The sequence below is a fragment of the Neltuma alba genome, unplaced genomic scaffold (assembly GCF_004799145.2).
Source record: "Neltuma alba isolate B1F8T4 unplaced genomic scaffold, ASM479914v2 tig00000217_pilon, whole genome shotgun sequence".
NCBI lineage: Eukaryota > Viridiplantae > Streptophyta > Magnoliopsida > Fabales > Fabaceae > Neltuma > Neltuma alba.
This window is the reverse complement of record NW_021631964.1, coordinates 303776-330818: the sequence shown is the minus strand read 5'-3', so window position 1 is coordinate 330818 and position 27043 is coordinate 303776. Positions and strand designations below refer to the sequence as shown.

General features: G+C 34.6%; 2 protein-coding genes across 7 annotated transcripts; both read left to right on the top strand.

The window, feature by feature from the left end:
* Positions 1-9208: 9208 nt before the first annotated feature.
* Positions 9209-14651, top strand: LOC114759235 (zinc finger protein 385B). 2 transcript variants are annotated; one of them, XM_028948476.1, is made up of 5 exons: positions 9209-9285; positions 9411-9750; positions 10176-10538; positions 12384-12746; positions 13727-14651. In XM_028948476.1, the coding sequence occupies exons 2-5, from the start codon at positions 9562-9564 to the stop codon at positions 14330-14332; spliced, it is 1521 nt and encodes a 506-aa protein (XP_028804309.1). In that variant the 5' UTR covers positions 9209-9285; positions 9411-9561; the 3' UTR covers positions 14333-14651. The 2 variants fall into 2 exon arrangements, with proteins under 2 accessions (XP_028804309.1, XP_028804239.1); XM_028948406.1 differs by having other exon boundaries at positions 13724-14651.
* Positions 14652-18604: 3953 nt separating this feature from the next.
* LOC114758916 (probable leucine-rich repeat receptor-like protein kinase At5g49770) lies at positions 18605-26009 on the top strand. Of its 5 annotated transcripts, none has more exons than XM_028948108.1 (19): positions 18605-18801; positions 18904-19027; positions 19135-19206; positions 19445-19519; positions 19638-19709; positions 20041-20202; positions 20355-20429; positions 21095-21166; positions 21264-21323; positions 21556-21624; positions 21717-21791; positions 22514-22585; positions 22681-22815; positions 23206-23678; positions 24030-24197; positions 24363-24502; positions 24607-24826; positions 24927-25162; positions 25259-26009. In XM_028948108.1, exons 1-19 carry the CDS (start codon positions 18714-18716, stop codon positions 25769-25771), a joined length of 2901 nt encoding a protein of 966 aa, XP_028803941.1. In that variant the 5' UTR covers positions 18605-18713; the 3' UTR covers positions 25772-26009. The 5 variants fall into 5 exon arrangements, with proteins under 5 accessions (XP_028803941.1, XP_028804007.1, XP_028803883.1 ...); XM_028948174.1 differs by having other exon boundaries at positions 21252-21323; positions 24045-24197; XM_028948050.1 differs by having other exon boundaries at positions 21252-21323.
* Positions 26010-27043: the final 1034 nt, after the last annotated feature.

Here is a 27043-nt window from a genome sequence, read left to right as displayed (position 1 = left end):
GGCACCTAAAAAAATAGTTCAGGATGCTGAGTATACCTTGACCCATACAACAAATTACATGTCATCTACTAAATAATTTTAAATAATATCCGGGCTTTTGGTTTGGTACAAGAAATGATTATGGAATAAAGAAGTTATTCGTATTTTTAAGCTCTTTAGCTAGTACTTTAAATCTGATATTCATACACAGAATAAACTTCATCGTTCTTTTATTATTTACCAAAAAAAAAAGAAGAGAATTAATTATAAGAAGCGTTGTCATTTTGGAGTCATTCCTATTCCAACAGGTAGCTAATTATTTTCTGTTATTATTTTGACAGTGTATAAGAAAGATGAGAGTGTATTTGATATCTCAGCATATTTACAAAATATATGTTGGAGAAATATATTTAAAAATTTTATATGATGACTGTAGGAAAATGAGCCAGTCCACCCTTGGTGGATTGGACCCAAGCCCAATTACAATTTGGGGTCCTGGTGAAAATAACAAGAAATGTGGGTCATTAGTTGTAATATTCCCCGTCTTGTTTTTTGGAACTGCACGGTTACGAGGAATGGATAAGTGGAGGTAGTTACAAAAAGGAAAAAACTGCCGCCATGTATAACTTCAGTTTTTCTTTCCTCTCCATGCAACGGACCGGGGGTTCATTTTTTTTATTCATTCAGATAAACACTTCCTCCCTTCGTCTCTCTCTCCCTCTCGTGGTGCATTTGCTGTGAAAACACAGATCCGACTCCGTCACCGTGATCGGACCTCCGCGTGGCAACCTGATTACATTGCAGACTCCAGGTATGCCCGAAATCCTTCATTGGTATCTGAATGAACACGTTTTTTTTTTTAGATAAACATGTTTTTTTTTTTTATAGGAGGGGTGTACTGGGCTGGAGGCAGGATCCAGCCCAGACCAAAATCACAAAAAAAATTGGTGAAGGGATCCGGTTGGGCCGAAATGGACCCAAACCCAACCGGTCCAAATACCTTTTTTTTTTAAAAAAAAAAGGGTGTCCAAAAAAAAACGAATTTAAAAAAAAAATTTGGACCAAACAGCGCCACGTGGCGCGTTCTGCCACGTGGCACCCCACCTTGGCAAGTGGGGACCACCACCTGACAGGTGGTGGCGCGTGGAAGCCGCAGGCACGGCGCGTGTCGCCGGTGGCAAGCTGCATGGTGGCGCGTGAAGTACACACGCCGACAGGGCGAGTGGGAAAAATATTTTATTCAGTTTTTCGCTAATTTTTCCTTCTAGGGGCGCGTGTGGGCGCGTGGAGGGTCCGTTTGAGGTGCGGTTTGTCTCTAAAAATCCCTAAAATCAAGATCTTTATTTTGATATATAATTTGATAATTTTGGAGATAATTAAGGATCTATTTGTGAGTATTTTCTGTGTATTTTCAGGTATTTTTCATGCGGAAATAAATTCCAGAATATTCAAAATAATTTAAATTATTTTGTTCTAGGTGAAAATGAAGCAAGAGGTTTCTAGTGGCACTGAAAATATCCAAGATGGTTTATTGGAATACTTATACATGGATAATGCGGTTCCAGAATATGAACCAGAGGATGAGGATCCTGAAGAGGACCCTGAAGAGGTTCCTCAAGAAATCCCGGAGGAGTTAATGGATTCTGGACCTGAGTCAGAATCTTTATTTCCCACTGAACCCCTCCGTACCGAACCTCAATTGGTCTGTAATGATTCGCTAGATCTTCCCAATAAAACCGAAGTAGAGGAAGGCGAAGAGGTGGATCAACCCTGTACCCCTGCTTTAGCTATGAGAATAGCTGAAAGTGATGCAGCTAAATTGACGAACATAAAAGGCATCAATGGTGTGCTCGCTAGCTACGTCCATTACATGACCGATAAGAAGAATACAGAATTCTACCTTAGAGTCATAATGGAGTACATAAGAGCAATAAGAGTTAGAGGCGGACCTAAAGGCAAACCCATAAGAAAGTCTTACTGGATTTGGGCCATAGAGCTAGTGTCCTCCTTTATGAACAAAACGCGTAAACTTAGAAGCCTAAGAAAAGCAATGCTTGATTACATTTATGTTCATATCAAATGATGTAATATTTGTATTCGCCATGAATTTGTGGTTTTATGCATTGTAAACAGACTAAGTATGTTATTTCATTTAATGAAATTACTTGAATTATTGTTGTATGATTGTTCATGAATATCATATGTATGCCTTTTATAAGTGGGAGCTTTTAGAAGATGAGACTTCTAAAGGTTACAATCTTTGAAGTGCTTATATAAAATCCTTGATAGGACATGATGATTATTGCTAGTATCTGTGTGATGGGAGGTACAAACGTATTCTCTTGATCATAGATCTTGTAATTTCATTATTTACTGATCGAGGATAATATAGACACATTACATTGTATACTTCATTGTGCTATATAACTGAAATGTTCTTTGGTTCGGTTCTCTTCAAAGAGAACATAGATTAATGTGGGATAGATTTGTCACAGAACTAAGAATGGCAACCAAGAACATAATTGCTGAATTGAACAAGGGAGAAAAGCTTAACGGGGACAACTGGGACATCTGGCACCGAAAGGTCCAGTATATCCTAGAGGAACAGGATGCGATAGAGCCTCTCACCACTGCTATGGTTGAACCTGAGGCTGGCAACACAAACCAGCACAGGAGAGACCAAGAGGCATATCTAACCTGGAAAAAGAAGAATAGCATAGCAAGAATCACACTTTTGAGCTCCATGGCTGATGACCTGATGTGTGAGTTTGAGTCGCACAAAACTGCACAGGCCATGTGGATAGCATTGAAGGATAAGTTTGGTGGAGTCTCTACGACCAAGCTTAGAAGGTTGACGATTAAGTTTGATACCTATAAGCTCAAGCCAAACAATCCTATGAAGCAACATCTGAGAAAGATGGCCAATATGATCCGGGAACTGAAGGAAGCTGGACATAATCTGTCTGATGAGCACAAGTGCAGGCTGTCATCAGGTCACTCCCTGCAAGTTGGGAGCACATGAAAGTCAACCTAACCCACAATGAAAACATCATCACTTTTAACGATGTAGCTAAGCATCTGGAGCTGGAAGATGAACGTCTAGAGGCTTACAAGAGCTCTGGACAGACTTATTTAACTGAGGATGCTGGTACTTCCCAATCTAAGCCCAATTTCAAAAATGGCAAGAAGCCCCAAAAGAAAGGGAAGAAGGGCGGTCCTCAATTTAAAAAGGACAAGAAACAATTTAAGAAGAAGGGAAAGAAAGGCGGGAAGAAGAAGCTAGACCTGAAGAAGGTCAAATGCTTCGCCTGCCAACAAATGGGCCATTTCGCACGTGACTGTTCCAAACAGGCTGAAAGCGAAAAGGTATTAGTGAATTATGTGAATTCACATGTTTCATATGTTTCTAGTACTGTTTTTCTAACAGAACCTGTTTCTTCTTCTTGGATTATAGACTCAGGCTCCACAGACCACGTAAGCAGGGATCGGGGATCCTTCGTGGAATACCGTCGGTTGCCGTATCAAAGCAAGTGGCTTTATGTTGGGAACAATGCGAGAATCGAGGTTCGAGGGATTGGCACCTGCAAGCTTGCTTTGCGTGGTGGAAAGACCTTGATACTCCATGATGTGCTTTATGCTCCCGACATCCGACGGAATTTAATTTCTGTTATTTGCTTAGTAGACTTTGGGTTTAATGTTTATTTTCATGATAAAGTTGCAGACATTTCCTTTAACTCTGAATTTTATGGTTCAGCATTCAGATTCCAGAAATTTTTTGTTATGGATCTTGCTTTTGGTTTTAACGCTCATGATTGTTTTGCTATTTCTTCAAGCAATCCTGATATGAATATCTGGCATGCTAGACTAGGACATATTAATCAAAATAGAATGATTAAACTAGCAAAAGAAGGAATGTTGGGCACAATCCCTAACATGAAAATGTCCTTATGTGAAAATTGTCTAGCTAGTAAGGCAACTAGAAAACCTTTCGGTAAGGGAACAAGAGCTGAAAATCCATTGCAATTAATCCATTCTGATATCTGTGGTCCGATGAGTGTGAGGGCGAGACACGGAGCTTGGTATTTTATTACCTTTATTGACGATTTTTCACGATATGGTCATGTCTATTTGATCTCGCATAAGTCTGAAGCACTTGAGTGCTTTAGACGATACATAAATGAGGTAGAAAATCAAATGGACAGTAAAATTAAAGCACTACGTACTGATCGAGGTCGTGAATATTTATCTGATCAATTTAAACAGCTCTGTGAAGAAAAAGGGATAATTAGACAACTGACTATCCCTGGCACTCCACAACAGAATGGAGTGGCTGAGAGGAGGAATAGAACTCTTCTAGACATGGTTAGGTCTATGATGGCTCAAGCAAACCTACCAATTTCATATTGGGGTGATGCTTTGTTAACGGCAACCTTCATACTTAATCGTGTGCCCTCAAAATCAGTCGCTTCCACACCCTATGAATTATGGACAAAACGCAAACCGGATCTAAGTATCTTAAGACCCTGGGGGTCAGCAGCATATGTTCATGATGATTCCCACAAGCATGGGAAATTGGGTCCTAGAGGAAAGAAATGTATCTTTATAAGGTACTCTGAACAATCTAAAGGATATGTTTTCATAGGTGAAAACGAAGATGGAACAGTGACTGAAATGGAATCAAGAGATGCCACATTCATTGAGACTGAATTTCCTAATAGAGGAGATGTTGACCGCACTGTATCTCTTTATGAGACACAAGAGCAAGTCAGTGCAGAACAAATTGACAGACCAGAATCGTCTAGGTGTGTCAATCTGAGTGGGAGCCAAGAAAGGTCAACACCAAGACCTGAACAAAGAAAGAAAGATAAGCAAACGTCAGAAGAAGTAACAGGGAAAGTGTTCCCAAAAGACGCTTTCAAATAGAAAGCGAATCTCTCTTAGTTACTCCAGAAGGGGATGATGAGCCCCGTTCTGTACGAGAAGCCTTGTCAGGTCCTGCAAAAGATGAATGGATGAAAGCTATGGAAGAAGAAATGGACTCAATGAAAAAGAACCAAGTTTGGGTGTTAGTTGATCTTCCAAAAGGGCGTAAAGCCATTGGGAACAAGTGGGTTCTCAAAATTAAAAGAAAAGTGGATGGATCAATTGACAAATACAAGGCTCGATTAGTGGCAAAGGGGTACACACAACAGGAAGGAATAGATTATGAAGATACATTCTCACCTGTTGTGCGTTTCAATTCTATTAGACTCATTCTGGCAATAGTAAACAGTTTAGATTTAGAATTACATCAGATGGATGTAAAAACCGCATTTCTGAATGGTGATCTGGATGAAGAAATCTATATGGAACAACCATTAGGTTTCATTGAAAAAGGAAAAGAAAATAAAGTTTGTAAACTTAAAAGGTCCATTTATGGATTGAAACAATCATCCAGACAGTGGTATTTGAGGTTTCACAAAGCAATAACCTCATATGACTTCCATATAATAGAGGAAGACCACTGCGTCTACATTAAGCGGTTTGAGGGTAATTTTGTCATATTATCCTTATATGTAGACGATATACTATTAGCCGGAAATAGTCTAGGTTTGGTGGTGGCTATTAAAGAATGGCTTTCATCGAATTTTGAAATGAAAGATATGGGTGAAGCAGAATACATACTTGGAGTTAAAATCCAAAGAAATCGTTCAAAACGAATCCTCTCTCTTTCACAAGAGAATTACATCAACAAGATTCTTGAGCGATTTAACATGAAAGACTGCAATTCCATGAGTACCCCTGTTGCTACTGGAGTGGCTTTGAGTTCTGACATGTGTCCCAAAACCGAATCCGATAAAAAGAAGATGGAAAGAGTTCCATATACCAGTGCTGTTGGTAGTCTGATGTACGCAATGATGTGTACAAGACCAGACATATGTTATGCAGTGGGATTGGTGAGCAGATTCCAGTCTAACCCCGGTGAAAAGCATTGGAAAGCAGTGAAGAGGATCTTGAGATACTTAAAGGGCACTTCCAATTATGCACTGTGCTACGAAGGAGGTGACCTGCGTCTTGTTGGGTACTCCGATGCTGATGTAGGCGGAGATGAAGAAGAACGAAGGTCAACTTCAGGTTATACCTTCTTACTCAACAATGGCGCCATATGTTGGAGTAGCAAGAAGCAAACGTGCATTGCATTGCATTCGATGGAAGCTGAGTTTGTGGCTTGCACTGCAGCAGTGCAAGAGGCTTTATGGCTGAAGAGATTTATAGAACACCTTGGATTTGGAAATGAGAGTACCAATCCGGTGATGGTATACTGTGATAATACTGCAGCCATAGCCTATACTAAAGATCCTAAGTATCACAGCAAAACCAAGCACATTGACATCAAGTATAATTTTGTTAGAGATTACATAGCACAAAAGATTGTTACTGTACAATACATTTCAACCAAATGTATGGTAGCAGATCCTCTGACAAAGCCAATAGGCGAAAAAGTTTTTAAAGAACATGTACAAGCCCTTGGCATATGTAAAGTGTAATATAAATACTTCATTAATGAAATTATATTTCGTTATCACTTTATGTGTCTGTCTGAAAGTATACAATGTCTAGTATGTCGTACAGGTTAAAAAGGTTAGCTCTCTCACACGGGCAACCGCCTTTGACACTCAGGTGGAGTGAACAAAGATGAGACATTTGTGTTCACCAGTAAAGCAGCAATGAATGTTGATATGGTAGAGAAGAAACACAAACTTTATGTCGCCTTGACTAAAGTGTAGCAAGTCAAGATGAGATCCACGTTGATAAAGCTGGATCGAAGTTTGGAATCCCACTTCCATAATACCTGTAGCCAGACAACAAACTCTTCAACGTCGACGTCATAACAATGAGCAGAGTTGAAAAATTTGGGTTTAGATACTGAGTGTGTCTGGACCCAAGTCTGTACGGTGTTGATAATAAATATAAATCGACATACGCTCTTATAGTAAAAGAGTAACACTGTAGCATGTGTTTCATACCACATGTGCTGAGAGAACCGCAAAAGGGAAGCAAGTGAAAGATCCCTGTTTCATTGCTGTGTGAGTCCCAGGGAGGAATTATCCTCCTATTGGTGTCCTTTGACTTTGATAATATCATGAAGATATGTTTCAGTGACTGCTACTTTGGCATATGTCCTATGGTCATGATTGATGCGATCTAAGGTAGTATGCTGAGAAAGCGACTGATTCATTTCAAAGTGATACTTGGGCGAAAGGAAGATTAACTATGATATACACACCTATGCTAGTGTCTGTGACATGTCCCTTATGACATTTTGTGATCGTAAGTGTGGATACTAGACATACGAGAAAGGTAATCTGAGTCAACCATTGACTCGAGAGGGATTAGATTTACCGTGAAAAGTGTATATAAGTAAATCTGGGACATCTGAGGCATAATTTTAAAATTCAAGCTACATAAAGGAGAGGGTGACTTGTGCTGATCCTTCAAAAAGGATTTCTAGTACAGGGACCTAAGGGAAGACGTCATGCCCACGCGGTCACGGCAAAGCACTAAGTATGAAATTGAGGGAAGGTGAAGAGACTAGGCCCGTGACATCTAATCCACCAAGTGTGAGTGGGAGATGTAGGAAAATGGGCCAGTCCACCCTTGGTGGATTGGACCCAAGCCCAATTACAATTTGGGGTCCTGGTGAAAATAACAAGAAATGTGGGTCATTAGTTGTAATATTCCCCGTCTTGTTTTTTGGAACTGCACGGTTACGAGGAATGGATAAGTGGAGGTAGTTACAAAAAGGAAAAAACTGCCGCCATGTATAACTTCAGTTTTTCTTTCCTCTCCATGCAACGGACCGGGGGTTCATTTTTTTTATTCATTCAGATAAACACTTCCTCCCTTCGTCTCTCTCTCCCTCTCATGGTGCATTTGCTGTGAAAACACAGATCCGACTCCGTCACCGTGATCGGACCTCCGCGTGGCAACCTGATTACATTGCAGACTCCAGGTATGCCCGAAATCCTTCAATGACAATGTATTATGCCTAATTTGGCTCAACAAAAGATATACTTAAAAAACATTATAAATAATCCACTTGAGATATTAGTAATTAAGATGCAATGAACAAAATAATACTGTTATCAGGGGTAAAAGTAATATTATCATCAAATGGGAGTGAAAGAAAAAGAACTCTTTTTTCCTTAACTTATGTTTTGTGCTGGAGGTTCCCCTTCCAACGTTGTTTAACAAAGCAAATTTTTTTTTAATGAAACAAAGTAATTTTAATATGTATTAAGTACTTTCTTTTTTTACTATGAAACAAAGTAATTTCTGAACATTTATTTATAAACATCCAAAAGAGTTATAAAAATTGCAAAGTGTGATGTTTATAACCTTTCAAAAGTTATCTCTTAAAATTCTATAACTAAAACTATATAACTTACAGCATGAATGGTTTTATGTGAATTTCTGTAATTAATACACATAGCTTTCAAATGTTATTTATTGTAACTCTTAAAATAAAATTTAAGGATTTATAATCTACAAATAGTCAGTATGTTCAAAGTAATTGTATATTTTTCCTTAAATTTTCTCATCTTATAATAAGTATCTTTTTTTTCTTGGCCAACTTATAACATATATCTTACTCATCTAAATCTGATGTATTTTTCCTGTTTTCATAGCAAAAACAATTATTTTTCAAGACAATTTTTTAAGCTTTCCTTAATAATTAGAAGATTAAAGTCGGTAAAAAAAAAAGAAGAAGAGAAGATTAAGAGCCTGTTTGTTTTTGTTCTTTGTTTTCTTATTCTCAAAACAATTTTATAAAATTGTTTTTAAGAATAAGTTTTGGAAACAAAAAACAAAATTTTTTTTTTGGAAAATAATTTTTAAAAAATCACATTTAAAAAATATATAAAAAAATTATACTTTGATAAGTGGTAGTTATCATTGATAATGATAAATAGTAGGTAGTAGAGGAGAAGATAAGAAGATTTCTCTAATTTTTCAAAATAAAAAAATAAAAATAAAAATTGTTTTAGTTTTTCAGTTTTTAAAAATACATTTTTATTTTTTTATTTTTTAAAACAATCAAATAAAAAAAAATTGTCAAACAAGTTTTTTTGTTTTTAAATAAAACAAGAAACTAAACAAGTTATTAATTAAAAATATAATAAATTAAAAATAATCGTCTCTCTTATTGTGAAGAATTTTCAAATTGGATAACCGAGCGTCTCTAGTTCCGACTACAAGCAGTGCTTAGCCGGTGGATTCCCTTCAGGCATATCCCTTTCTTCCTGAGTGTCTGATGTTTGCAAGGTACGTGAAATGCATTGGGATTGTTTGATGATTAATGGCGTTGTAATAGTTGGTCTTTGATGTCATATGCATGGTGCTTAAAACCTTCGAATGGTTCTGTAAATAAGACCCTTGGTTAAATGCAGATGCAGAAGGAAGGCGGATCGAAGAATGGAGGCTGAAGCTGTAGGGAAGAGGGAGAAGGATGTGGAAAAGTGTATTTATGGCTGATTGATGCACAAAACTTTTGCCCTAACCCTTGCATGCCCCATTTTTTAACTCTTTCGAATCTCCCAAATGCATTATCAGCCCCATACTTTCCTCTCTTCTGATGAAGTACTCTTATCTCTGCCTCAACCATCACTTGCCCATTCTCTGTTTCCCAACTCTTCTGCTGACGCTGGCTGCACAACCGATCCTCTGGACTCGGTTTCAAATGTTCAGAAATTGATCGTCCATCAAGTTCGCCCCATAAGATATGGACCTGTGAGTTGAAATCATCCCCCGTTTTCCCCTTATTTTCGAGTATGTAAATTATCCCAAAAGGGAGTTTTGAATGGTGACATGGCGGCAAAGTTCATTTTACAAAGTTAGAAACCTTTCCATTGAAGTTGAAATGCGGATTTCTTGTATTCCGGTGTTGTTGGAGTTGGATGTTGATGTTTTCAATTTTTTCTCTATTAACGGGACGGAGACACACGGGACGCGCTTATATTTGGCGGTCGGGTATTAAGCATAAAAGCTAAAATATATGGGGGGACTGCCTGTGGGCCAATTCCTAATGTTTTCGGTATTATAATTTTATTTGGCAGCAGAAAAAAATTAATACAGGTTTGCATTGGAAAATACACATCAAGGTGTCTTTCTTGATTCAAGCTGTTATTTTATGCTTTGGTTCTTTCGGAATGCAGGCTGTCGAAACTTCTCAAGGGACTTTCGACATACCCACAGTTTTTCACAGTTCGTGGTGGGACAGTTGGGTGCGTCAAATTAACCAAACCAAAACCAACAACCCGTTGCGATGTGAGGTTTGCAAAATTGATCTTAATAGCAAGAGTGTGTTTGAAGACCACATATCAGGGAAGACACACAAGAAGAGCATACAATTGCACAATAATCCGAACAACACTATATCATCTGGAACTGCTAATGTAACTTTTCAAATCCAAGAGAGTGGTGTCCAAGGACAAGAGCTGCTTGTTGATGCAGACAAGGATTTAAAGTCTAAGAAACAGAAGTTTTTGATCATGGGGGAAGCAGAGCTCGCTGATCAGGTTAGTTGTGGATTTAATCAGATTTTGTTAAGGCTATCTATTTCCGTGTGCTTTCTCCCTCTTCATTTGACTAAATTTTTTGGCTAAATTATACGCAACTTCCTTAAACTTTGTGGCATGTGCAGATAACCTCCCCCATCTTTTAAACTTTATTGTAAATCCTCCTAAACTCTCTTTTGTATGGATAACTCCCTGGATATTTAGTTTTGTTCATTAAGTTTCTTCACTTACCTTAAAACTTAAGGGAGTTGTATGCATATAACTCAGTTTGTGGGTGTTATATGTACAGAAAAGTAAGGTTTAAAGAAGTATGTAATTGTTGGTTGGGGTTTATCCATATAAATTTAAAATTTTAGGCTGGTTAGTTATTAAGGGCCTGTTTGGCTTTACCCGATCACAGTTCTGCAGTACTACCTCTGGTCCTTAATATAAGACCCTGTTTGATTTTTATTTTGGTCCTAAATATAAAACCCCAATCCACTTTGTCTCTCATATTTATATATTTTTTTCCAAAGTAGCCCTTCTAATAATATAGTTCTAGTCAATACACTTGATTAGTAAGGATGTTTTAGGAAAGACAACACCTATTTAGGACAAATAACTAACTCAACTTACTTCCTTAATCTCCTCAAATTAGTTAACTGGCTCTTATTCTTATAATTAGGACCGGAGGTAGTATAATGCAATGCTATGTAATGGGAATGGGAATGCCCCATAATATTAATTACCCGGATGATTTTATTTAATGAGTTATTTTTTAATAATTATTTAAAATTAATATGTGACAGAAAGACAATTTTATCCTCAAATGGCAGCTGTAGACAGCATTGTCAGTCTCTTTCTTCCCATTAAGCTCATTCTCATCACTGTCCTCATCTTTGCCTGTAAACCATGGTGCTTCCTTTGCTCTTCCAGTTCCCAATCAGAAATTACGAAACCTTGTTGCTCTGGTGGGGTCTAACATTCATCAATGGTGGATTCGCCCCTCTTCCAGCTTCGAACTCGGGCCAACGTTCTCCTTCACAAACATTTGCTTTGTAAAAGCATGTGTGTGTATTTACCTTTTGGGATCCTTAATAAACTCCAATTTCCCTCTCTATTCCATTTCTTAATTTTTCATCTTGTTCTTCCAGGGTTTTTATTTTACTAGAGAAAGTTCAGAAGCTAGTGATACAATGATTTTTGAAGCTGCCTTGCTAATAGTAGTATAAGTCGAGGTGAAACTAGGATTATTTTCTCTAGGATTCTTGTGTTGATTTGCTTAGAGTCTGATATGTATTTCAGTTTGATGGGTTTAAAGAAGGGACCTTTCGTTCTTAATTTTTAACGAGTCTAACCAAATATATTTTTTGTGGGTTTTGTCCGCTAATACGCATGTATCTTTGTTTGCAAATACGGTGGAGGGATTTTGCAGATTAATCATCTGATGGCGCCATTTGTTTATGGAGGGCAAATATTGTCTTTATACTTAGGTCATTGAGGACAAAATAGACATTTTGCGAAAGATTGTGGGCCTGCAATGAGTATTCATAAGGGACCCCCTTAGGAATAGATATTAAAAAAAAGGTGCAATCTTTTTTACCAGTGGAATCCTTTTTACCATCGTTAGGCTCAACCAAACATATCATAATGTGATAACGATTCCCATCGTGTCTACAATTGGGTTGAACCAAACAGGCCCTAAGTTTTAAATGTTAAGGGCGTTGTTTGTATATGATTCAAAGCTCATGAGAGTTTTGTTTAATTTAGCTGAATTGTTTTATGTTGTTTATCTATAATTTTCCATCTGCTCGTTCGTTTTCTTAAAAAACTGTTATTTTATACTATCATTCTTTTGGTGTGCAGGCTGTCAAAACTTCTCAAGGGACTTCCGACATGCTCACAATTTTTCATAATCTATGGAGGGACAATTGGGTGCGTCAAATTAACCAAACCAAAATCAACAAGCGAATGCGATGTGAGGTTTGCAAAATTGATCTTAATAGTAAGAGTGTGTTTGAAGACCACATATCAGGGAAGAAACACAAGAAGAACATGCAATTGCACACTAATCCAAGTAACACAGTGTCATCTGCTATCGCTAATATGAATTTTCAAATCCAAAATAGTGGTGTTCAAGGACAAGAGCCACTTTTTGATGCGGACAAGGATTTAAAGTCTAAGAAACGGAAGCTTTTGATCATGGGAGAAGCAGAGCTCGCTGATCAGGTTAGTTGTGGATTTAATCGGATTTTCTTAAGGCTATCTGTTTCCTTGTGCTTTCTCCCTCTTCATTTGATTAATTGTTTGGCTTAGAAACAACTTCCTTAAACTTCATGGCATGTACAGATGACCTCCCTCATCTTTTAAACTTCATTGTATATACTTTTACATGGATAAGTCCGGGGTTTAGTTTTGTTCATTTGTTTTCTGCACATACCTTAAAACTGAAGGGGGGTATATGCATGTAACGCAAAAGTTTGTGGGTGTTATATGTACGTAAAAGTAAAGTTATAATTGATGGTAGGGGGTTATGCGCCCAAATTTAAAGGTTTAGGCTGGTTAGTTATTAAGTTTTTAATGTTTAGGGAGTTATTTGTCTATGGTTCAAAGTGAGAGTTTTGTTTAATTTAGCCTAATTGTTTTATGTTGTTTATATTTAAATTTCCGTCTGCTTGTCAGTTTTCCAAGTTCTCTAGGCATAATTTCTTGTATTTTTTTTTTTGACCAGTGCATAATTTCTTGTATTAAACATAGCTTTTCTCGACAGAAATACCTGAATGATAAATGTGAGGATGGTTAGCTGTTTTATCACTGTGCAAACTCTTCACCCTTGTATCAACTGTGAGGATGTTGTAACACTGATTTTTATCGCTTCCATTTTTATATGTTGTGATTTTTTTCCATCCAAAAATAGATTGCAGTATATTCTCATTGACTGGGCTTGATGTTGCTGTTTGGCCAAACTTCAATCTTTTTTCCCACTTGAATCTAATAAGTAGTTGAGCATGACAGCTTTTCAAGGTTCTTTCCTTAACATCTTAGCATGGATACGTGGACTAGGTGAAAGTCTATATGCATGGGCCAAGCGGTTGGCGCTACTGCCTTTTTCTTTCTCCTTTTGTGGCTGTGTATGTTTAGGGGCCATGAGAACTACAGTGTTCTTACTTATAACCATCTGATGATTCATTGGAAATGATATGCAGCAGGCGATGGATCCAACAAATGAGCCATTGGAAAAGTTGGACACTAGTAAACAAGAGTTGATCAATTCACATAAACCAGAAATTGCATTCATGTTAGAAGCTCCAGAAAAGGACGTTGAAACAAAGAAACAGAAGTGTGAACTTGAATTCCCTTCTAGATGTGAAATTTGCTCGATCGATTGTAATAGTAAGAAAGTATATATCAGTCATTTATCAGGGAAGAAACACCAGAGGAACCTGGAGAAAGTGTCACAATCTGAAGATAACAGAGCCATTGCTAGTGTAGCCAGTGCTGCTGCAGCCACTATGACAGAAATTGATGTGCAACAAGCAACAAAACAAGCAATTGAGCCACAGGAAAAGCTGGAGACTAGTCCACAAGAAGGTATGGATACACATGAATCAGGAAACATAGTCATTTTTGAGGCTCCAGAAAAGGATACTGAGACAGAGAGACTTAGAATTGAACCTTTTGGTGGGGCTGCAATTACTTTTTCCATAGTGTGCGAACTATGCAACGCAGCATGCAACAGCGAGACGGTCTTTAATTCGCACCTCCATGGGAAGAAACATGCTGCTATGGCGAAGAAGCTGACAATGTCAAAGTAGCTGGTTTCCAAGTGAGAAAATTTCGTAAATTGGCTCTTGAAAACCTGCCAGGTGATATTAGGCGTGGAGCATGAGTATTTGAATATTGTGATGACGACAAATTACTCCTGGAGAAAAAGTCGCCATTGTGCTGATTGGATGGCAAGAGCATCTAATAGCTCTTGGGGGGAAGGTATGTGTCTATATAACTAGATTTTACTTCCCTGAGGGATGCATGGGGAGATTAAAAAGTAACAGTAATTTATAGAGGTTAAAATTAGTAGTACTTTATTATTGATGACAATTATTATCTTAATATGTAAATATAATTTAATATATGTATTCAATAATTTTAGTTTCTCCATAAGAATATAATAAATATAGTCAAATATGGTGCATTGGTTTTAATTAAAGCTTTATAACGAATCACTCTTATTATAACGGTGAAGGGGGTCAATTAAACTCGCAATAATAAAAACCATCAAACTGTATTAAAACAAACAAGAATGAAAGTTGATGGACAACATAACTTGTATGGGGATGAAAGATCAATAAACTGTAACACATCAAATAAATTATGAATTACTAACAAGGCCTCTAACTCATCTCACATAACTGTACATTTTAAGTATTAAGAGTGGCTTAGGAGGTTGGCGCTAATGTTGTCTAATCACAATCAGAGAAAAAGCAGATCGTGAGAGGAGGAAGGTCCAAACGAAAGAGGGGAATAATAGAAGAATTAGAAACCATAATCACAATGACTATGACCAACAATCACGGACCATAAAAGAGACTACGGCCGAAGGGCAAAAATGAGACTCCGGCATATGCTTGGGGGACCCAAAAAGCAAAACTGAAAAAGTAAGTAGTTGCATACACACAACTTTGTTTCTATTATTTTTATATAATAACTGATTTCGTTGTTTTAAAATATTAATTGGTTTATAATTTATCAAATTTTCTCAATTATAAATATTAGTTCCTATACTCATAATTTGTTCATTATGACTAATGTGAATATTGATTATACAAGTTGTCAAAACATCACCAAATGAAAAATGAGATTTTAAGAATAAAATAATTAAATGAAATTACTTATTATCAGTGTAAAAAAATTACTCATCCGATCTTTAATATAAGATCTATTTAACTAATTTGATTAGATTAAGGAAATTAGATAAGTTAGTTAATTGTAAGAAATGTGACACGTTTTTCTTAAAATACCATAATCATCTTTCTTAATACCCCTTCTTCCTCTTCTACTTGATTATGGTTGAAAGAGTATCCATATGGGTAATTTATAAAAAATTGATAAATATGAGAAATTGGTCTTATATTTAGAATAAAAACTAACTCAACAATTAGGTCCTATACTAAGGATCAGAATAATATTATGCTAATTATTGTCTCTTTCCATTTAATATTAATATCTGCAAGAAAATTAATGTCCATAAACATAGTTTATTTTAATTTTGTTCTCATTTAGTGCTCATTACAATGATGAGTATGGTGTGTTTATCACTGTAATAACATCCGAATCATTTAAAATGTCTCATTTTTCATCTGGTAATCTTTGTTAAATCCAGTTGAGACAATCAAAATTCAAATTGGGCCTACATCCATCGTCAATTTTCTTTTTTAATTAGAGAGGGACATTATAATCTCTTAACAATAATAAAAAATCCTTTCCTAATTAGAAATTTATTGAAAATGTAAGCCTAAATTTGAATTTTAAAATTTCAGCTAGATTTATTTGGAATTTTTTCATTTACATTTCTGGCCATATCTAGATCTTGTAGCGCTCAAATATAATTATAAAGTTAAAAGAATTTAGCCTTTGATAAAAGAAAACACATCTTAATTTACATTTATTTGTGTGACTTAACTGGATCCAAATGAGATGGCCAGAAACTAGTTGACATTGCGTTGTGTGTGTGTGTTGGGGGGGGGGGGTGTTAAAGTTTTATTTTACTCATAATATTATTTTTTATTCCCAATACATTGCACTTGAATACTTTAAAAGATTTAGGCATCGTAGAGCATCATATTGAAAAATAAAAATGCAAGAATGACACATTTGCATTCTGCATATATGTAAAGATACTTTTACGTTTACTACGAAGTAATGAAAATAAGATATAAGGATTGGGATTAAGGTTGAAAACATATTTAAAAGGATGTTTAACAGGAATGATTTCTTATCATATGGGATTAAGTAATCTTATATAGATAGGATTAGAGAATACTACCTTCCTTCATGGTATTTTCTAATCCCATATATATGGGTTTGTCTAATATCAAGTATCATATAATTATTCATGCTAAACACTTTTTTAATATATTTTGGCACTTTCAATTTCAATCTTTATTCTTTATTTTTAATGCTCTGTACCAAACAGAAAAGTAAGATTAAAAAAAAAGTTGTATGTAATATATACCATGTTTCTAAAATAAAAATATTTTTAAAAAGTAACGAATACATTGTTCCCCAGTCCCCGTCAATGAACTGTGTGGGCCCGTTTCGATATGATTTAAAATAAACAATATCAATGTGATTTAAAAAAAAAAAAAACTGTTTAGATTTCCTACTATATCTAAATCCTCAAAGTAGTGCTCAAATAGTTATAAATTTAAAATAATTTATCCTTAAATAAAATATATATATATATATATATATGTATGTATGTATATCATACTTTGCTTTCATTTGGTGCGATTCGACTTGTTCCACATCAGAATAGGCCCCATAGTATGAATTTTATATTGGTCCAAATTCATATTTATAAAAATAAACATTAAAATGAATATTAGCGTGGAGAAAAAAATTAGTTAGAATGGTTATTTATAATTAGTAGGCTAATTTACATAAAACATCTCAGAACTTAAAACTATTTACCAATAATCTTATTGACCTTTAAAAGAGTAAAGTATACTTTTAGCCTTTTAACTTTACATACGGTTTCGTTTTTTAACTTTAAAAAGTAAACTTTTAGTTATCTAACCCTAACACTGTTAATAAAAAATGATGATATTAAACTCTTGAATGTTAATAAAATATTATTGAATGCTAACATATTATGTTTAATTTTCAAAACAACCATTATTATTACAAAAAATCATTATTTAAGGTTAATAATTTTAAGATTAAAAGACTAAAAGTATATTTTTTAAAGTTAAAAGACCAAATTAAAAACTTATATAAAATTAAAAGACCAAATATATATTTTAACCTCCTTTAAAACTTTACAACAAGCTTTCTCAAATTTTCAAGTCCACGCTGATAACTACAAACTTTTCGATTTTACACCTCTTTAATTTTTTTTATGCATATAACTCTTTCAAACTTTCAGTTATATGCAAATAAACGTCTTAAACTTTATGTCAGTTGCAAATAAATAATGAACAAAACTAGTAGTGTGGAAGTTCTATATATAAATATAAAAGTTCAAACAGGTTTATTGTAAAATTTTAAACGTTAATAATAAGTCTATTTACATATGAGATAAAGTTTACAGTTTTGTATAATTTAGCCTAACTAATATGTAAAAAATTTGTGACATTTTCTTTCCAAAAATACCCTTATCAATTAAATGATTAGACTATAATGGGCACATCAAACAAAAACTTTCAAATTGGTCCTGGAAGCGGAAGGGGAAACGTCTAAAATTGTTCAAATGAAATCCAAGCTAGCTATCGAAAGATATATATATATATATATATAGAGAGAGAGAGAGAGAGAGAGAGAGAATGTGTAAAGATGTGGAAAGAATTATCTCGTACGAAGCAAAACTAAAATTCACCCACCAAGTTGAAAACCAAAGGGTTGGATTTTTGCTATTGACACTGCGAGGAGGAGACTTAAAAGAGGGATAAAGTGATATGTGTCAGAACTTTAATATATAGTGGAAGCCGTTCTGTTGTGTTCAGTTCTGTTATTAATTAGTGGTATGGTTGTGCACCAACCCAACACTCTCCTCATTACCAAACACTTTCATCATAACGCATGAATTGGAGTTTTATATATATATATATATAGAGAGAGAGAGAGAGGGAGGGAGGGAGGGAGGGAGGGAGGGAGGGAGAGGGAGAGAGATTATATTTGCTACAAAAACAAACAAAACATTATATTTGTCACTTTCCAAAAGAGCAGTAGTGTGGAGTGAAAAATTGGGAAACACGTCAAATTCGTGCAATGAGTAGTACAGAATAGTTAGATTAGCTTCTAAGATAAGGCAAATCAATTGAAAAGTCAGTCTAAAATAAATACTCTTTCGCCTTCGTTTTTGCTTTCTGCAGAAATATATCATATTTCTGGTACGTTCCCAGCAGAGTTCTCAGACAAAACATGAAGCAGAGGCTCCATTAGTAATAATCAGACAGACATTAATTGACTGGTTCCAAGATGGCGATGATACTTCCGACGTTGGTTTTTCTGGGATTCTTGTCGCTTCAGATTCATTTGATCTTCTCTTTCACTGATCCTCAAGATGGTATATTTTATAATTTTGTTCTTAATTTTGCTCCATCGTTTTATTTAACTTATCACAGTCTAAATTTATTCATGGCCTTCACATATGTTTATGCATGTACAGTTGCAGTAGTAAGATCTTTAAAGGATATGTGGCAAAACACACCACCCAGTTGGGATAAATCAGATGATCCCTGTGGAGCCCCTTGGGAAGGAGTCACCTGCAACAGATCCAGAATCACTTCACTGTAATAAAATATTACATATATATATTTGTGCTTTTAATTAAGATGCTTGTTAGTTTCAGACATAGCATGAGCTTTTTATATTTCCTGGTTCATTGGCAATTGTACAGGGGATTGTCAACTATGGGCCTCGAAGGCAAACTGAGTGGAGACATTGGAGGTCTCACTGAGTTAAGATCCTTGTAAGTACCTTATTAACATTAGAATTCGATTTCTTTTTTTATATTTATTTTATACAAGTTAAAGGCATGCATGCAAACAAACATGTCAACTCGAGCTTGAGTTCAGAACCTTATCTAAGTGTGGCGGCCTGGCGGGTGGTATTAACACCAGAATAGCCTTCGGTTGGCAACACCGGAATTGATTAAAATGCTTAAATTTAATTGATGTTGAATAACATGTATGGTTGTTGGTGAACAGGGACTTGTCGTTTAACAGAGGTTTGAAGGGTCCTCTGTCTCCACAATTAGGAGACCTCAAAAATCTAAATATATTGTAAGGCCAAGATCTTCAATTCATTCGTGTCGTTTAACTCTTTGGCCAACATAACCTTCATGTCGTTTTAAGTCTTTGAACTATTTCATGACATTTTTCTTCTTCACTTATTGTTTAGGATTTTGGCTGGTTGCAGCTTCAGCGGCAAAATTCCAAATGAATTGGGAAATCTCTCCGAACTTTCATTCTTGTAAGAGCAAACTGCAATTATAGGGATTCAGTGAAGTCTGTGGATTTTATTTATTTATTTATGTTTTCAATTCCAATTATCCGTTGTCTATTTTGTTCATTTGCTTTTTCATTTGCTTTTTTAAATTTATAGTATTAAGTTTTATTTTACTCCCTTAATCTTATAAAATGTTTTTGTTAATTATCTATCTTTAAAACCGTTAGTTTCATTGCTAAAGTTGTTGGCAATAAAATTTTAAATATGGACAAAATATTCTCAAATATTAATATATTAAGTATAATTTTTTAGAATAGCAATAATTAACACAAAAGGTTATCATTTGGTTGATCAGGGCATTAAATTCAAACAACTTGTCTGGAGATATACCAACTTCATTGGGTAATCTTTCCAAATTATATTGGTTGGACTTGGCAGACAATCAATTAACAGGGCCAATTCCCGTGTCCACTCCCACATCTCCTGGATTAGACATGCTTTTAAAGGCCAAGCACTTGTGAGTACTTTCATTTTGATGATATTATTATTATTATTATTATTATTATTATTATTATTATTATTATTATTAGTTTCTTTTTATTCATTTGGAAGGCAATCGTATCCAAAAGTACTATTGATTTATTTATTTTTCATGTGATAATAATGCAGCCATTTCAATAAGAACCAGCTATCAGGTCCCATTCCACCAAACCTTTTCCACTCTGAGATGGTACTCATTCATGTGTAAGTTCCAAAGATGGACCCAAAAAAAAAAAGTGAAACTCTTTATTTAAATGCTTTTTGCCTGTTTAATGAATAATTGATTAATACAAAATGGAATTAAAAAATTCTTTATAGGTAAAGAGATGGAAACAAAACAAAGTTGATAAGAGAAGAGTATGAATTCCATAGTTGGCAGAAGAATTCCATAATTCAATTTTTTTTTTTTACATAGAAATAATGTGTGTGTGTGTATATAAACTCATGACGCATATATAGATTTTATTTTATTTTATTCTTATAATTTGAATTTTCATTGTAATATTTATAAAATTTAAATAAAATAATAATTTGACTGCTATTTTTTTTATAAAAAATATTTTTAAAAATATAAATTAGAAACTTTAAAATTGAATTATTCAAATTAGATCTAAACGGTAACATGCTCATTGATTCAATGACCAATGGAAAAAAAAAACGGATTAAAACATATAACGGCATTAATTTTTTTTTAGCTTTTTAATATATAAAAATACATAAATTTAAAAACAATCAAGTTAACGCCTATACGTATAATCATTACATTTGTGCATAAAATCACAAGTTATTAATGTTTGCATCTTTTTGGACAATCATATCAAGTCTTCTTACGTTATTTGATTATATTGAGCCTTCTTGCAATGGAACAGGTTATTTGATGGGAATCGTTTAACAGGCACAATTCCATCAACATTAGAATTAGTTCAAACACTTGAAGTTCTGTAAGTAATCATGCTTACTCTGTTTTAATTACAATATTTTATTTCTCTTTATTATCTCTTATTTTTTTTTCTGGGCTTACGACAGTCGGCTTGATAGAAATTTCTTTACTGGAGAAGTCCCGTCAAATCTCAACAACCTAACCAACCTCAATGAATTGTGGGTACTTATCCTTGAGGTCAATTTAAATTTAGAAATCTGGTGGTACTTTCTTTACACCTGCTCCCAAATCAAAATTTAGAATGTCTAAGTTATATATTTTTAGCTTCTATTATTATTTAAGTAGAAGTATATATAATAACTAAATTAAAAAAAAAAGTGTAAAAACCAATTTTCCAAAGCACCTTAAGCCTGGGAATGAGCTTTTAAATACCATGTTTTTCTCTTTCAGGAATTTGGCACATAATAAATTGACAGGTTCTTTACCAGATTTGTCTCAGATGGATACTCTCAATTACGTGTAAGTAATAATAGTCGCTACTTGTCAATTCAATTTTTATGTGCATATATTTCTTTTAACTTAATTTAAATTTATGATGTTGAACGTGACAGGGATCTGAGCAATAATTCTTTTGATCCTTCTCAACCCCCATTATGGTTCCAAACTTTACCATCACTTACCACTTTGTAAGTCTTCTCATAATATACCTTGTGTAAATTATGTCATAGCTATTAGTTACATGCTATTCCCTCATTATTTATTTTATTTACTCCTATAACCGCACTGTAATTATTGAGCAAAAGTATATATTTGATCTTTTTACCTAATGCAAAATTTCATTTTGATATATTAATCCTATAAATGTTTATTTAATCATCTGAAAACACTATTAGTTTCATTAAAAAAATGATGCTCTTAAAATCTTAAATGTTCACAATACATTCTCAAATACTAATATATTTATTAGGTTTCATTTTTAAAAATAAAAATGATTGGCATAAAAAAATTTATTGTTTGAAACTAATGGTGTTAATGGTAGATGACTAAAATGACACTTCATCAAATTAAGAGATCAAAGACCAAAGGTGCACGTTTGTGTAACTATTACGTGAACGTTAACCTAAAGTGAAGTTTAGTATATGGAAAAAAGAACTTGAGGAAAGGGAAAAGGTAAGAGAAAGTATTTTTATTATGTTTAAAAATGAAAGAGTGCTTTCTCATATTTATGAAAGAAAGTTTTTCTATTTACACTCCCTTTCTCATTTCCATTTTTCTATAAACAAAAATCCTAATTTCGTTCATTTAAAGTTCTGAAGGAAAATCATATTACTTAGGCTAGTTGTGAAGCACCATTTATCTGATATAGAGTTTTTTTCCTTGTTTTTTTTTTTTTGGGGTAAACTATTAGAATTATGGAGTTTGGATCACTCGACGGTCCTCTGCCATCAAAACTCTTCAGCAGTCCCCAAATACAACAAGTGTAAGTCTCAAATTTAAACTTGGATTGAATCCTAAACAAGCATTGGAATGGTAGTTTTCTGGGTAATTTACTTAATGATTTTCAATTATTGTCAGGAAATTAAAGCACAATACATTGAACAACACTTTGGACATGGGGGACAGCATTAGCCCTCAATTACAGCTTGTAGATTTGCAAGACAACCAGATTACTTCAGTAACACTCAGTTCTGGATACAAAAATACGTTGATGTGAGTAATTTAATTTTGGTCATTTCATTAATATGACATGAAAATATCTCCCGCAATTTTATGGTCCAGTAGGGATAAAGAGAGTGGTAGCACATGTTATGAACTCCTAAAATAATTCAAGAGAGAATCTCACCTTATTCTCTATATCTCTCTATTTCATCGCTAAGAATTATTTTAAAGGATCCTTTTCAGACGGGGTTTGTCTTTGAGTTTGTGTTTTGGTCTTCGCCTCCCTAAGTGAACACAAGTTCGACTGTGTTCGCTTGGAGGTTGTCAAGTGAGTCTTGTCACTTTCTATATCTCTTTCTACTAGACCATGATATTTTCTACATAGAGATTCATATTTCAATATGTTGACTTGTGAATTAACATTCTTGTTGTGACTTTCAGTTTGATTGGAAATCCAGTGTGCCTTACAGCTCTCTCAAATACCAATTACTGTCAACTACAACAACGACCCAAAAAGCCTTACTCTACCAGCTTGGCTAATTGTGGAAGCAAATCATGTCCTACTGATCAGAAGTTAAGCCCGCAAAGTTGTGAATGTGCCTATCCATATGAAGGAATTTTATATTTCAGAGGACCCTTGTTTAGAGAATTATCAAATGCAAATACATTTCATTCTCTTGAGATGAGTTTGTGGGTGAAGTTAGGCCTCACTCCTGGTTCAGTATCATTACAAAACCCATTTTTCAATAGTGATGATTATCTTCAAGTGCAATTAGCACTCTTCCCACCAACAGGAACATACTTCAATAGGTCAGATATTCAGAGAATTGGATTTCGATTAAGTAATCAAACTTACAAGCCACCACCAGAGCTTGGACCATATTACTTCATTGCATTTCCTTATGCTTTCCCAGGTAACATAGAGACACAACCCACTTTTATTTATGTGCCATTGAAAATTGCGTTGTGTTTTCTTGCTTGAAATATGATTCATTTGCTGATATAATTGCTAGCAGAGTAGGTTGGTCCAACTAAATCACTTTTATGAACATAATACAATCATTGGGACCCACTTGGGCAGGATGCACCTTTAAGTAGGTTCTATTTGTTTTGTTTCTTTTTCTTTCAAAGGAGAAATTAGCCCTCATGCTCCTTTTTCCAATAGTTGGATCAAATCAATGAAACAAATTTTAGACAAGAAAGGACAACATGTTTTTGAAAAATAGAAAATCTCTTTTCCTGTTTATAATGATGAGTGATTACAATTCAAACTGCTTCAGAAACTCGTGGAGCGGCTTCTCTAAGCAAGCCTGTTGTCATTGGGATAGCAATTGGTTGCTCATTTCTGGTATTGAGCCTCGTAGGGCTAGGGATATATGCCATTATACAAAAGAAGCGTGCAGAGCAAGCCATTGTGCTAAGCAGGCCTTTTGGTAACTTATACTTATTTCTTGTCAATCCCCTTTTATCCTTTTTGTTTTTCGACTCCGAATGCTTTTAGCCTAGCTTGAATATATATTATATGTGAAATAAGAGTGGACTTTGGTAATGACTTTTATCTGTTAAGCATGAGTCCTATATGTGTTTGTCTTTTGTAGCGTCATGGACACCTAGTGGGAAGGATAGTGGAGGAGCTCCACAACTAAAAGGAGCGAGATGGTTTTCTTATGATGAACTCAAAAAGTGCACATCAAATTTCTCCCATAACAATGAGTTAGGATTTGGAGGTTATGGCAAGGTATTGCATTTTCATGCCAATTTAAATGTATATTTGTGTATGTAAAGAGTTAATCAGTTAGTAATCAGCATAAATCTATAATAACCATTCTATTTATGTTGTAGGTGTACAAAGGGGTGCTTCCTGATGGACAAATGGTTGCAATAAAGCGAGCCCAACAAGGATCAATGCAAGGAGGACTTGAGTTCAAGACTGAAATTGAATTGCTTTCACGAGTTCATCACAAGAATCTTGTTGCCCTTGTAGGCTTCTGCTTTGAACAGGGAGAGCAAATGTTAGTTTATGAATATATGCCTAATGGAACACTCAGGGATTGTTTATCAGGTATTTAATTGTCAATGCAAAGAACACTCACACAGAAATACATATAAAAAAAAATATATATAGTATGCACTAATGTATTGGTATTATGATGTTATTGCAGGTAGATGTGGAATTTATCTAGACTGGAAGAGGAGGTTAAGAGTTGCTCTCGGATCAGCAAGGGGACTTGCTTATTTACATGAACTTGCTAACCCTCCAATAATTCATAGAGATGTCAAGTCCTCTAATATCTTGCTAGATGAGAATTTGACAGCAAAAGTTGCAGATTTTGGCTTGTCAAAGTTAGCATCAGATAGTGGAAAAGGCCATGTTTCTACTCAGGTTAAAGGCACATTGGTAAGTAACTATGTAACTTGTGGTTTGTTTTCCATTCTCCTTCCTCATTTGGATGGCTAAAAGTTTTTTAAAAAAAAATATTGCCTTTACATGTAGGGGTATCTTGATCCTGAATATTACATGACACAGCAATTGACCGAAAAGAGTGATGTGTATAGTTTTGGGGTTGTGATGCTCGAACTTATAACTGCGAGACAACCTATCGAGAAAGGAAAGTACGTTGTGCGTGAAGTGAGGTCATTGATAAATAAGAATGAACAAGAGTATTGTGGTTTAAGGGACATGATGGATCCAGTGGTTATAGAAACTTGTAATCTTGGGGGGTTTCGTACGTTCTTGGATCTCACAATGCAATGTGTTGAGGAATCAGCTTCTGATCGTCCAACAATGAGTGAAGTTGTGAAAGCTCTTGAAATCATTCTACAAAATGATGGCTTGAACACAAACTCAACTTCTGCTTCCTCTTCTGCAACAGACTTTGCACTTTCTAAGACTTCTCTCACACATCCATACATGGATACTTTCAGCAGAAAGGACATTAATGAGACCAATAGTGCATTTGACTATAGTGGCGGCTATACACTTCCTGCAAAAATCGAGCCGAAATAGAACCAAACTATTTAAATTTGTCAAAAATACTGTTGGTAGTTTTCATGTCATATAAATATCAAGTTGTTTTCTACACTATTTTTTCTGACAAGTAAGCTATTGCATTTGTAACTCAAATGTTATTAATTCTTTATCAGCAATTTTGTAGTCATTAAAAACTACACCATATCTTATCATAGAGTTAACTACCTAACTATATTTTTTTCCATCAAAATTCTTATAATAATTTGTCAAACTATTTCCTCATGCTTATTGCATCTTTATGTACTTTTTCTTTCCCTTACAACTAAATGCGTCTGGCTACTAATATTAATGTGTGTTATCTATGCACAATCATATATAATTACAAGTTACAACTAATATTCTAAGATTAGGTTAGGTTTGGTTTTGATTAAAAACTAAAATTGAAAATCCTTTGTTGCGACTATAATAGATATCAAACCTAAGTTGTTCAAATTGACTATAAAGTGTTAAATTTAAGGTTTTGATGATAACAAATTAAGGAATCTGTATTTTAGTAAGTTGATCGATCACCTGATTGATTAAGGCTTATCGATCACATGATAGATAAACTTCTTGTATAAACAAATAACTTAGCAGAAATGTTAATCGATGACTTGATAGATAAATCAATTTGTATGTGTTGATCAATCATTATTAACACCATTTTGTATAAAAGTTTGCAGAAAATTATAGATCAATTGATCGATAATCCAATAATCGAATAACTGACAGATAATAGGATACAATTTTTGGTAAGTATTTATCGATCACATGATCGATAAATAAGTCATTGATGAGAAGACAGAAAAATAGTAAAGCTTCCTACCCTCGCTGTATTTTGTCTCAATCACCATTTATCGATCATAGCTTTATCGATAACTTGTTTTGTCATTGCATAATAACTTACCTATTTATCGATATTTTCCTTCTGTTTAAGTGTTTTGAAAAATACTTTATTGATCACTTAATCGATCAACGGTTTATTGATCAAATGATCGATCATTACTCTTTTATTGGTTTAAACTGTGTTAAGCACCTCTTCGATAACTTGATCAATCATTGATTTATCGATAAAATGATCGATCATCCATTCTTCTAAATGTCCTATTTTCACATAACGTGATCAGTCAAATTTTTTTCTAGGATTTCAAAACTAAGTCTCTCAATTATATTTTTATCGATCACTTGATTAATCAATCTTTAATCAATCACTTACTCGATTATCATAGGACTTGTGCTCTTTGTGAAAATCTTTGTTAAACTTCTTTG